General features: G+C 39.2%; 1 protein-coding gene across 1 annotated transcript in view; it reads right to left on the minus strand.

Moving 5' to 3' along the window:
* The window catches only part of LOC109485185 (CREB-regulated transcription coactivator 1-like), a 38,040-nt gene that overhangs the window by 9,885 nt on the left and 14,866 nt on the right, over window positions 1-13,289 (minus strand). Inside the window, 7 exon segments of the mRNA XM_019788640.1 lie at window positions 983-1,074; window positions 3,348-3,539; window positions 4,036-4,168; window positions 5,099-5,151; window positions 6,322-6,374; window positions 7,235-7,335; window positions 9,250-9,288. Coding sequence (XP_019644199.1) covers window positions 983-1,074; window positions 3,348-3,539; window positions 4,036-4,168; window positions 5,099-5,151; window positions 6,322-6,374; window positions 7,235-7,335; window positions 9,250-9,288 — 663 coding nt within the window.

Below are 13,289 nucleotides of genomic sequence, written 5' to 3' on the forward strand. Positions count from 1 at the left end.
CGNTTGGGGGGGGGGGGAGAGAACAGGCACGGCAGTCAGTAGTGCTATCAGCGACTGATAATATGCACTTGTTGAGAGCAGAACCACTGTTTCAATCTTATTAAAAAATGCCCAGCCAAAAGTTACAGCTGTTGCAAAGCTGGTTTGGAAGAATATGCAACCTAATAGTCAGTCAAGGCTTATGACATTTCAAAAAAGAAATCTGATACAATTGATATAATTTGATCCAGGAATGAAAAGACATTTCTGAATCACTAGTACATGTAGTATATAGAGTTTGAATAAGTACTTAGCTGATTATAACATCAGCTTCTCAAAATGTTGTTTTGTGTTACGCTTTAGTTTCCAACCTTATCAAATTAACTGTATTTTACCTTATTGTAAAAGTACAACTTGTTTCTTACAAAAAGAACACCTAACATCTGTGTTTTTTAGATTTTAGTAAATAACTTTTTTTGGATGAACACCTTCAATTTCAAATATCTACCGCGCGTATGTCTTTATAGCATTAAATATGTCTTTGGAATTTTCATCCGTCATTTTAGCCAACATCAAGTATTTAGCACTTACCATCTGTGAGGACACTGCTTAAAATGTTTGTTAGTGAGGATAGGGGCTAGATTGTAAATGCTACAACATATGGCAGCAACTGGTCTGGCATGCTGTTAGTATCGCCCCCTACTGGCTCACATGTGCACTGCACTGTTGCACACATACAGCAGGTTTCAGAGCAATTAATGCACATGAAGATGTCCACTCTTTGACAATGATTGTTAACAGTTTGACAATACTTATATCATTGCTTATAAGTTAACCTCAATCTTTCCCTTATGATACAGAAGCAAAGGCATTGTTACAACTGTCTATCAGCAGCTAGCTTGAAATAGTTGGGTCATCATCACTTGTTTAATTCCCTAACCAATTCACCACTGCCCTCCAAGTTTTAAGATGGGTTAGTTTGCGTTAAAGGCCTTCTTTTACCTCAAAATCAAGGGGGTAGTTTAGTATGGACCCGTCAACCTGCGTGTCTAGGAAACCTTGATGTGCAACATCGGGTCTGTCGTATTCGTTGTGCTGCAAAGGACAAAAACGTTCAGGTCACAAGTCAGACTGCCACAGGAGGTCAGAGGAGGCCTGGGCTCAGTGGTACTCAGAGGAGGTGGTCAAGAACCATGGAGCAGAGACTTGATGGTAGAGATGGGAGAGAGATTTCACTGTACCTACAACCAGAACAGCAAGAGCTGTAAAAACTCATCTTTTACGTTGTTACCTTTCTGGCAATGTATACATGCAGGGCTCATAATACCCATGTGCAATGTGCAAAATGCACATGATTTTCAAGATTTGCGCTTAAAATATTTTGACATGCAATTCTGAACCTAAAGCAGGGGGGAGGGATACGTTGCAGGCAAAGAAGTAAAAATTAACAATACATTATTTTCATATCATAAACAGTATATTTTACTTTACATATCATGCAGGATATGAAAGGAAACAAACATGCAAAATAAAAATAATTTATTGCTCTCAGACTGTTGTTAGATTTTATCTATGTGCCGTATAAAATGTTTTTAATTTTGGGAAGTTCCAACAGTTACTCTAGCATTTGTGACATGTGGAGAGAGGTAGGAGCAGGGGAGTTACTAGCCCTGGAAAGCTAAAACAGTTGCAGACCAACTAAATATAATTTTGTACATACATTTTCAAATTGCATGTAAAATACTTGCCAATGTGCAATTTTGCACATTCCTGAAAAAAGGTATTTCGAGCCCAGACATGTACAATGTACTTTTGAACAACGATTTATGAAGAGTTGCAATCTCATTGTGATAAATGGCAATACAGTGTACCATCCTTTGAAGTGATGAAAAATACTTTCTAAGCTGGATGGACACATGTTTACAGTGCCTTAGTCAGGGAAACTTTCTTCCAATTTATTTTCAGGTAGCTTAAGTAATAATTATAGCACACAATATCCTTGAAGTTCAAGACATTTAAAGGCATTGTATATTTCAGGCTCTTATCTAGTTAAAAAGTTCAAGAAGTTCTATTATGACTTGATCCCCTTCTTGTTAAAAGGCTTGTCTAAAGCAGCATTGTTACAGAAGTATTATTTTCAAATTGATAAGGTTGTCCCCTGCTTTTTTAAGATGATTTTACTTGTGATAGGCTCATGTTGAATTATGCCAGCCATTAATTATCCCAGAAATTTTTGCAACATAAGGCCACACCAATTTAATTTCTTGGTTAACGGATTGTTCTACAAAAATAATGGAGCGGGCAGGCGAAAAAAATATTTAAATAAAAACAGGCCTAGGCATCCTATTATGGCCCAAAATGGTATGATAGGAGCCTTGAAGTCAACACACTAGGCTGGTTCAAAATTTAAACAAAGAATTTTGAACTTTTAATGATACCATTGCATTGAAAGATGGAATAACTGTAACAACTAGGAAGAAAAGGACTGTTTTTAACTGTTCGGGGCAAAATATGAGCATTTTGCAGTAACTGTTGATTCTGAATTTTTTTTTTAAATCAGAGAAATATGAAGCTGGCGAATCCGTTAACCAAGAAATTAAATTGGTGTGGCCTAATCTTGAAAAGATTTTGCATGACTGATCCATTATCCTGCTATTTCAGGCCAGTAAACTTGGATGACCCAGGCTAGAGACAATCCTGTAAGTGCCTGAAGTCATTGACACAGAAGCTCAGCTGTGAAAGTGGTACCATTATTGATTTTTCTGCTATAGTCTAGACAGGAAAGTCATTGATATGAAAATATCAAGTCAAGAAAAGGCATGATGTAGGTTCTGTCACAAGGAAACCATGGCATGAATATGAACTAACTTTGGTGACAAGTCCACGAGAGAACTCTGAACTACATGTGTGAGATGAGGAAAGCACACTGGCGTATACTACATGTATGACACAAGCATGTGCAAATGAATATCTGCATGCTTCCAGTTTTAGCTTAAGACTTACAACAGCCACAGAATGATTGACATTTTTTCTGTTACAGACAGTACGCTGTTCTGATTGAGCACGTGCTACATTGTAATTCAGAACAGTTTCAACGTCTCCCTTTTCACAACTCAACTTAGATTTCCATTCATCAATCTGCATAACAGTCACTACTTGTTAGTTTGTACCTCAGATTCTTCACTAATGCAACCCTTTAAAATCAAACTCTTTTCCCACCTTACACAAACTCAATCCTGGTCGATAGTCTTCACATTCATCTTGTTACAAGGCATGCTACGACTTTTTCTGACCAACAAAAATTGATTGCTTGCGAGACGTAGCAAAAGATTAAGAAGAGCTCCCCATGGATGGTGGGAATGACTTACAGGAGGTATAACTTGTGACTGTGCTCGTCTTTGCTGGTGGGGACTGAGAGTGAGGGGACTCGGTGCAGAGTGGTGGGTGTGACGTCTTCTCTGGGCCTGAGGACTGGTCTGTGTTTGCTGCGCAGCACTAATGCCTAAATGTTGCATGGTATTTGTGGACAGGGTGTTGCCGCTACTATGGTTGAAGGAAGTCTGGAAAGGTTGGAGGAGATGTAACAGTCGGTTAGATCTCATGGTTTGACTGACGCCACAGTTGTGAGGAACGAAGCAGTAGACAAAAGGCGCTAAGACAAGACATGCTGAACGACAGAAGAAATAACAGATTTGTCATGGGAAGAAATTACAGAACACTGCACTACAGGCATACAAAATACAGCACTAACATAACCCAAAGGAACATTCCAGCAGTCAGAAAAATGACAGGATAAAACAAGGACTTTTCCTGGCAGCTGAAATGCTCCTTGGGCACTCGACTGTGTGCCACACAAGTGGTACAGTTCACTGCCCCGTGTTGCCGTCTACGTCTGTGTCTGGAACACCCAATAACAGATTGTTATCCAACACCTCTACATTCATCCGACACTCGCTGCATTCTCGGAAAAGCCCATTTACAGCTTAAGACCTACAAGTGTTAAGTAACTACAAGTGTTCCAGGAAACATGCGGTAGTGGCCGAGTGCCAAGTTCACCTGATCTTCCACGTCCAGCGGGGTTGCCAGGGGTGACGGGAACTGGAGGTTGGTGAGGTCGGGAAGCGAGCCCGTGTTGTTGGAGATCGGGATGTGTGGGTGATTCGTCTCTTGTTCCGCTGACGGGTAGATACTGGACAACAGAGAACACAGCTGTTAGTTATTCCTGGAGAGTATTTGCAGACTCTCATCACTGGTTGTGAATAATAAACAACAAGCTGCTAGGGAGCCCAAACTAATAACATTTCTTCCCTGAACACAAGAGTGATCTACCATCTAAAATCCGCTGCAGTACCATCACAAGTTGCTAAGGGGCCGAAAATCTAATCATTTCAGGGTCTCAACAAGACCTACCCACCTACCATCATGTGTTTAATGACAATCCATCCAAAACTTCTTGAATTATGGTGGTAAACCACACACATACATTAAACAAATTAACCTAATATATGTTTCAGTACTGGTATTACCTGCTCCACAGTATATTTTCATCAATTATGGATTTATAAACATCACAATGTTGATGCAGGTACATGTTCTCATTGCTTGTACATACATGTACCTACAAAAATCCATTTGTCATCATAAAATCAGCATTTCTGCATTTCATGCAGACGTCTACTAGTTTACATTTTCAACTGTGAATAAAGGTCAACATTAAGCTCAATGTGAAAACCATGTCTAAGAGCTCTACAGCCTTATCACATAACAATCCAGACCAATGTTCTAGCCAGACTAAAATTTCTTTTCTCTCAATTCTGTTTGATGCAATATCCTGTTGAGTGCTGAACATGACAATCCTAGGAAAATCCCAGGAAAATTTTGAAGACCCTCTGAAATTCTATTTCCTGCAGTTTGAGGGGCAAATGTTGCTGGTAGACTAAGCTTACTTTAACAACATCTCTTTCCATATCTTTATAAGCCGATTTTTGTCCGTCAAAGGCAACAGATTTGGCAAACATTTTGTCTGCCATGGGCAGTAAAATTTAATCAATGGTCAGAAAGATAGACGCTGGCTACAACACTGATCCAGACTGTTTTACCTTTCAATCTGCCAACTTACCTTATCCCTGGAACTTCACAAGACTTTGGTCGCCCAGTCCCCACCTGCTGGTGCTGGAACAGAAATGTTTGTGATAGCAGATTAATGAGAATACAGTCAAACCTGCCAAGTAGACCACCTCTTCAAGAAGGCCACCTGGCCATGGTGACCACTTTTTCTGTCTCAAAAATTTTCCCCATTGATGCAAGCATCAAGCAACCTGTCCAAGGTGACCACCTGGCCAACGTGACCGTGACCACCCTGAGATGGGTCCGCTGAAGGCCCGATACCTGCCCATGATGACCACACCATTTTCAATCATGTTGATTATTGATGATAACTAATGAGACATGAAGAAACCAGCCAGTTTTCCTTGACTGCTGGATGATGTTTTTGTTCGAGGAAAATTGTTCCATGTGCCACCCTCCCCACATGCATTTACAGCATTTGACATTAGAATATCTCAACTTCTCAGCCTCAGCCATGTTGTGAGGTGACCCTCTTCAAGAAGACCACCTGTCCAAGGTGGCCACTTTTCTTTGGTCCCCTGGGTGGCCGGCTTGGACAGGTTTGACTGTACAGTCAAGCTTGCCCAAGCCACCCCCTCCATAAGCCGGCCATCTGGCCATAACAACGTTTTTTTCTTGGTCCTGATTTCTTTTTCCTTGCAGATGTACATTGTATCTGTAAGCATGTCTAAGCCGACCACCTGTCCAACGTGACCGCCACTATTTGGGGTCACACATGGCCTTATGATGACAGCATCATTTTCAAGAGTGTGGCAGAAAATGTTCTTTTGAACTGTAACAAACTAGCGAGAAATCTTGATGGAATCTGTGTTTGCACAATGTAAAATGACAGTCTTTGACAGTCTTTGCACAATGAAAAATGGTGCCAACTGGGTCACTTTGGGTCAATTGGGCAGTCTAACTCTAACGTAAAATAGGTGGGAATTTGGCTGCAGTTTTCTTATCTACCTTATCTTGTTGCCATGCTTTTTGTATAAGAGGACCACTTGTCTAAGAAGACCACTTTTCCTACTACCCCCCGTGCGTGGTCTTCTTAGATAAGTTTGACTGTAATTTGATAATAACTTGACATCATTGATGCACATAGAACAGCCAAGGTTTCAGCAGAGCAGTGAATGTCATCACTAAACAACTGTAATGTTTAGATACTGTACATTCAATTAAATGCATATCCCAATGTACAAGGCAAGCACAAATTGTTAAAGTCTGACAAACCTTTTTGGGGTCCCAGGGCTTCTGACCTAACTGTGGATCTAGCACATTGCCAACTGAAATAGAAAGAAACACAACATTAACTGAGATCAAACAATGAAAGCTTATCACAGTCAGGTGAATACATGTATGCGCCTTAGATCCCGTTCATACCAGACTTTTAAAAACCGGTTGAAACCGCTGCTATACAGACCCAGTACATGGACCAGTGCAGGTTAGGTGCAGGTAGACATCAGAAATACCTGCCCAACTCCAATTTTAGGCCACACCAATTTAATTTGTTGCTTCTCAAATTCGCCCTGTCCATTTTTTTTCTGATTTGCAAAAAAAAAAAAAAGATTTTAGGTTCTGAAATCTGAATCAACTGCTAGATGCTCAATGAAAGACATATTTTTGCCCCTACGGTTGAAGAAAGTCCCTTTCTTCCTAGTTGTTATAGTATTCCGATGTAACAATGCAACTTTGTGTCATTTAAAGTTCAAAATCTATTGTAAGTTTTAATCATAAACCAGTCTGGTATGTTGATTTCATGGCTCATAGTCATATCTCAACATTTCCAGCCTTCATGAGGTGCCTTGGTCTGTTTTTTTTTTCATCCTGTCGCTTCATATTTTTTCTGAAAAAATCCAACAAATGAAATTGGTGTGGCCTTACCTGCACTGACTGCATATGCAGGTGGTATTTGACACCCTGTAATTTCATGTTTGAAACGCTTTCACATCAAAGCCTCTCACTGATTGTCAACATGTTACGACATCCACCCTCTATCTGTAAGACCTGAAATCTCCTGACTGAGCCAGTTCAATACTGTTTATGTAGCGGTATCTAGGATACTAATGTCACGTGTACTGATCTTTTTTCTGTAATGCACACAGCATTCTAAAAACAGGCCGAGCCGAGGCGTACGTGTACTTACATCTGCGTACTTGCTGTGGGCTGCCTTGGTTGGGTGGATGGAAGGGGTCCTGTGGTGCAGGGTTCATCGCGCTCGTGTGTAGAGCCGAATCCGAGTTGGTTCTACAGAAAAACGACAAACAGCGCCATGTAGAACAGCCACACAACTGTCCCAGTTTGGAACGTGTAAGTTGTGGAGGCTACGTGTTAGGTAACTACTGGTGTCGTTCAGTTGGACGTTCTATCTCTGGCTGGGGGTTAGAAGGGGATAGCGATTATAAGAGTCCATTTGCTTTGCTTGCTTCGGCCGTGTGACTTGTGTCTGAATGTATATGTACTAATTTCTACAACTTTGGTTTAAGATTTACTAGCAGCACCCTCAGAAAAAAAAACAGTTCCTTTCAATTAGTTGTGGATAAAATCAATTCAGGTGTGCAAGGTCTATCACTGATTTAAAATATACATGGAAAGACTTTTGAACCTGATTACTATCTATATGATAATCCAAAAGGCAACTGTTTGTCACCATGCATAATTATGTTTAGTATATTCTTTTACCAGGAAATACATTCAATCAAAACCAAAAGTTATACCACACAGGTTCCATGTTCATAAGCTTCAAGCACATCCCAATTCATTTAAGAACTGTCCATGCACTGAACTTGTTAATATTCATGTTGGCGATACCTTTTGAAGCCATAGACTTTTGAGTCAGTGATTCTGGTTGTCAAATGAAAGATCAAGCTCCAGGTGTTAGTACTAAGTTACTAGCTCGGCCAAAGCAGTTAATTTATATCTTTAATTCTTCATCTGAGGATAGAAAATTATAATAAAAACAAACGTATCTTGATTACCTCAGCTATAATCAGTAACAGCATGCACACTTGTTTTCTTTCTTCACATTAATTTCAACATGTGACAACTAAATGAATAAAATGGTTAAGGCCTGTGGGTTAAGGTAGATACAGCAGTCTGGAGTATCACATGTCCTGAAAAGGCTCCATTACCTTAATGAAGTTAGCTTGCATGCATTATGTAACTGCATCTAGGGCCATATCTAACCAATTTGATTAGTTGGTTCTTGAATTTGCCCATTTCATTTTCTTAGATTTGCAAAAAAAAATATTCAGGTTCTGATTCAACTACAAAATGCTCATATTTTGGCCCAATGGTTGAAGAAAGTTGTTGTCTTCCTATTTGTTACAGTTTTCTAGTATCTATCAAATAATGCAGTTATTTGATTCAAAATACATTGTTTGAACCACAAACCAGCCTGGTGAGTTGACTTTGTGTGGCTCCTGTTATAGCCTTTGGGGCTACATATATTTTTTTTGCCCTGTTGCTTCATATTTTGTCTATAGAAATCCAAGAAACAACTAATTAAAATTGGTGTGGCCTGAGTTTTAAAAAATACTGAGTAGCTATGCAAACAACTTCAGACCATAATATTCAGAAGCATCCTGTCACCTTACTGCAACACTCCAAACTGCTGTTTCAACAAGACAGTACAACAGGACACCGAAAACCTTTCATCTGACAACCTCTTGTCACTGACCTATCCTGCATTACCACCGTCACATGGCCCAAGCAACAAGACAGACAAAGAATGATTTTCTGCCAATCACTGTTAACGTTAATATCAGCATGAACTGTCAATATCTTCACATGAACACATGACAGCCTGCCCATGTGAACAGTGTTGTTAGTTGACAGGTATACATTATATCCTCATCTATGTATATGATTATCTGTGTATACATGTAGTTATAAGCCACAAAGCTCATTTATCACTTTGTTCATAGATCACTGGAGTTTTTCTCCATTCAGAGATTATAATGATATACTTGATATATTCTAACTGATGGTAATCGAATGTGAAAATTTTGGACAGCGGTTTTAATGACTGTTAATTCTACTAACTACAAAATCCAGGAACCAAGTCATGAAACGAGTGTGGCATACAGCTTGGAGCAGCAAAGCAGCATGGGTAAGAACCATAGCCTGCCTTGTATACATCATGTACTGTAGCAAACCAACCTTAACATAGCTGACCCTGGCAACACAGGATGCAAATGGCTGGATAAAGCAGGGACAAATAAAGAGATGACAGGGAATTCAAAGCTTCCTAATGCTTCAGGAATCTAACATTTGGCTCATGCGTTGGTATGAAAAAATTAAAAACATATGATCACTTGCAACATGCAAATAAAAAAATTAAAGGTGACATTCTGTAATATTAGGCAGAACTGAAACATGGCTGACTTTTAAGGAATTGTTAACTCAATTGTCATTGTTATTGAGCAATCCAAAATACTGCTCTTTGATTCTAAATTATCAAATACCATACAATTACTTCAAAAGGGCATTTTACACAAATGCATTTTAATTCTATACATTCTCAAGTAATATCAAAGTACATTTTACAGATGTCACCTTTACAAAAAACATGACAAACACATTGGGGACTACATGCACAATGCACATGCCTTCATCACATTGATTATCAAATCAATTAATGCATTTACTCAGTGATATAATTCTCTACCAGTCCTGATATTGACATCTAAAGTATTAGTACATGTATTACAGTAATCCAGGTAACCAAGGTTAAATAATAACTCGAAAATTCACGATGAAAATTCTTGCAAGAAAAGGATTTGTCTGGTCTCATTTCAGCGGCAGAGGAGGGAACCTAATGGAATTTTCTTTCATCCAGCGGCACACGTCAGTTGGCCTTGACTTGTGTTGGTAGCTCATGTGTGTTATATTGGGGTGAATAACCGGGAAAGGTGTGCGCCACACATACACAAACACTCCCGCTACCTTCTTTACGAGAGGCTGTCAAACTCGAGGTGTACAAAATATCATTTTGAGGGGCGAATGCATGAAGATGTTCTCTTGTCGTACCAATAAATTGTTGCGAATGCTGCGTCTACTTTCCATTGCCTTCATTTTATGACAGTTTATATGCTAGCTGATCTCAGCTCATAATTACTTCACATTTCTCCTTAATAGTCTTTAATAGTCGAAGCCATTGTGTTCAAACACCGGCATATACATTATGGTAAAATATTACGTGTCAAGTTGAAGCGGCCACTATTTTCTCTATCAGATACTGTAAGTCTACAAATTTCCGCTGTATATTTAGATTCGCGGAATTCGCGGGGACCTCTGTACCGCGAATCTATTTCCCCGCGAATATGTTTTGCGTAAGTGCGCCCCCCTCCCCACATGCATTCACGACGGTAAGCGAAACACAAACACACGCAACAAACACAAATCACTGCAAATCAACTCTGTTCTTAGCAAATGTACGTATGTTGAGTACCAATTTTTTTAAAAGTTATACTGATGTCAAAAAATTATAATATTATGAGACACCGAATCGCGATACTGCGGCACTGGCCGTGTCAAACGTGCACCGCCGGACAAAAATCTGTGTGTGCTGAGCGCCGGCCATGCGCGCCCGGACGCTTGAAAATTGCGGGCACATCGGGCATATCTACAAATATTTTGATGAAAAATATAACTGCTGGTACCTGGGAAATGTTAGTTGATTCTCTTTTGTGCCCTGCTTTCCGGGCGTTTTTTCTTCTTCTTGTTTTGCTGGATAGAAACGCTACCGTGGGGCGCTACAAAACCGAAAGCGATCTTTGCATACTTCCGGGTTCAAAATCTCGCCGAAGACGGCATAAATATTCTTAGTAATATATATTTTCCCTAAAGATTCTTTCGATTATGCATTTCTTCACTAGAGTATCGATGTGTAGTCGTGGAAAATAGCGTTTTAGCGCTTATTTCCGAACAAAGAAAATTGTTTACACGTGCGTCAGATCGATCGTCAGCTTTACCGCCGGCAGTCTCGCGCGGTGCACGAAACAAATTTTTGCGCCGCATTTTAGGATATAAATGCCGGAACACGAACTTTTATTATTCTAAATACACACTTTACAAATTCTTCTTTGAAAAATAGCCAAGGAGAAATCGCGAATCTAAAAATACCGCGGATTGTCCATTTTCCCGAAACCGCGAACTTTAGGCCCCGCGAATCTAAAGAGACTTACAGTATCACAATTTTCAATGGCTCAATGAATTTCAAGTTCACATGAAGTCCAAAGTAGTGCCAGAGATATAGAGCATCTGCCTTATTTTCCTCAAGCTACACACAAAAGTACAAGTTCAGAGCCTGGTTCCACGAAGACTGCAGGTGTTTCCCTGAAAATTTGGTTAGATATGCACATAATGCAGTCCCCTTCCTTTCCCACGGCATTTGGTAGCCTGACCGTGATGTTCCATGTTACCAAGAAATTTATAAATATTCTATGAAGCGGCCAAGACCTTGGGCATATCAAAAAAACATACAGGATCATCCACATTGGTTCCCATTCCATAATTTGACTTGAACATGGATTCTTTCAAATTTAATTTTTACCTACATAACACATCATGGCTCAATTTGCCAAAGTTCTCAGTTGATATGTGCAGATCTTTATTGCACACACATATGTGATGCAAAAGGAACCCAGGGGTTCAGTTTGTGCATCTTGGAAATGGCAAGACCTGCTTTTAAAGACGGACTAACCAACGGTGCCCTGGTTAAAAGCTGCATTATGTAACATTTAATTCAGGACGATATAAAAAAGGAAATTTTCTGGTCATTTCTTTACAAAGTAAGTTGAGTACAGTCTCCATTGCCAATACAGTAAGTGCCATTCAGGAGTAGGTGCCAAAACATGATGCTTTATGAGTATGTTTAAAAACTAGAAATACAACTATCAGCCATGTTTGTTTACATTTTGGTAGTTTCTGGTGGCACCACAAACTGCGTGCTCCTCGTGTGGGTTGTTTTAGTGCCAATCATAAAGAATAATTGCACAAAGATGTTGAAAACAGGAAGTATATTACATTGACATGAATACTTTTTAAACAAAATATTTTAATCACATATTTTTGTTACATAGTGACACTTTAAATGGCTCAGTCAGGGCATAACTTATCCGGTTCCAGCCGCACAGCCATTAGTAAGTGTTGTTATTTATACATATTGCTTGGCAACAATGTGAATTAGGTACTTGTCACAAAAGGGTGGGCGGCAGCCTTGCGTACAATAAGTATAGAGACATTATAACATAGGTAGTGTTTTGTTGTACCTATTAAGGCCACAGCAAGTAAATTTTATGGATGACATCCTCCGTAGACTCCAAATCTAATGCGAGCGGGCAAGAAAAAACAAGGCAGGGTCCCTACATTTAAAAATTTTTGACTCCATCATTGTAAAATGGTTTTGATTCAGTGGGAACATCACATATACACAGCCAGCATCACATATCACTGCATCAAAGTAAGAAACAAAACATTAAATCAGAGCCTTTTCTTGTCTCCTCTCTTCATAGTTATGTGCCATCCACCTTCTGACATGTCAACAGACATCTTTGCCCATTTTTGGCATGTTGACCACTGTCAGAAGGCAACAAAATTTCTTGGTTTTTTTTTTCCAAAATCAGGCAAAAATATATTCGCGCGCTGATGTCATCCATAAAAATTACTTGCTGTGGCCTAACCAGGATAAACCATGATGCTAGGTGGGTAGAAAAATATGCATAGTTCCATTTTTAAGAATTCACTCGATAATCATAATGTTTATGTTAAGGTTATACTTAAATGTATCCAATGCAATTTCAGGATAGCAAAACTGGAAATATTCTTAATACTGCAATCTGTATGATATTGACACATACTGTCCCACATTAGCAAATTTGCATCAATATTCCATATTCAGAGCATTTAAAACTGCCTGAGAAACAAGTCCCAAAATGAATCCCACATTTTCTGGTTCGTGTCAAAACAAGTGCTTCTGCAAAAGCTGACCATTTTCGCCGCTTACAGGCTTACAGTTTTTACGAACATTTTCCCCATCCTAGCATTTCAATTTACCTAAGTTATATAAATGGTTCTAGTTCTCATCAACATTGTATATAATGAGAGAACATGCACTTCTATATTTCAACTCTTTAAGTTTAAAACATTACAAAAATCAAGTATATAACAGTTTATAACCTGTTTTCTCTCTTTTAAGA

The sequence above is a fragment of the Branchiostoma belcheri genome, unplaced genomic scaffold, assembly GCF_001625305.1.
Source record: "Branchiostoma belcheri isolate BF01 breed outbred unplaced genomic scaffold, Haploidv18h27 scaffold73, whole genome shotgun sequence".
In the NCBI taxonomy this organism is placed as follows: domain Eukaryota; kingdom Metazoa; phylum Chordata; class Leptocardii; order Amphioxiformes; family Branchiostomatidae; genus Branchiostoma; species Branchiostoma belcheri.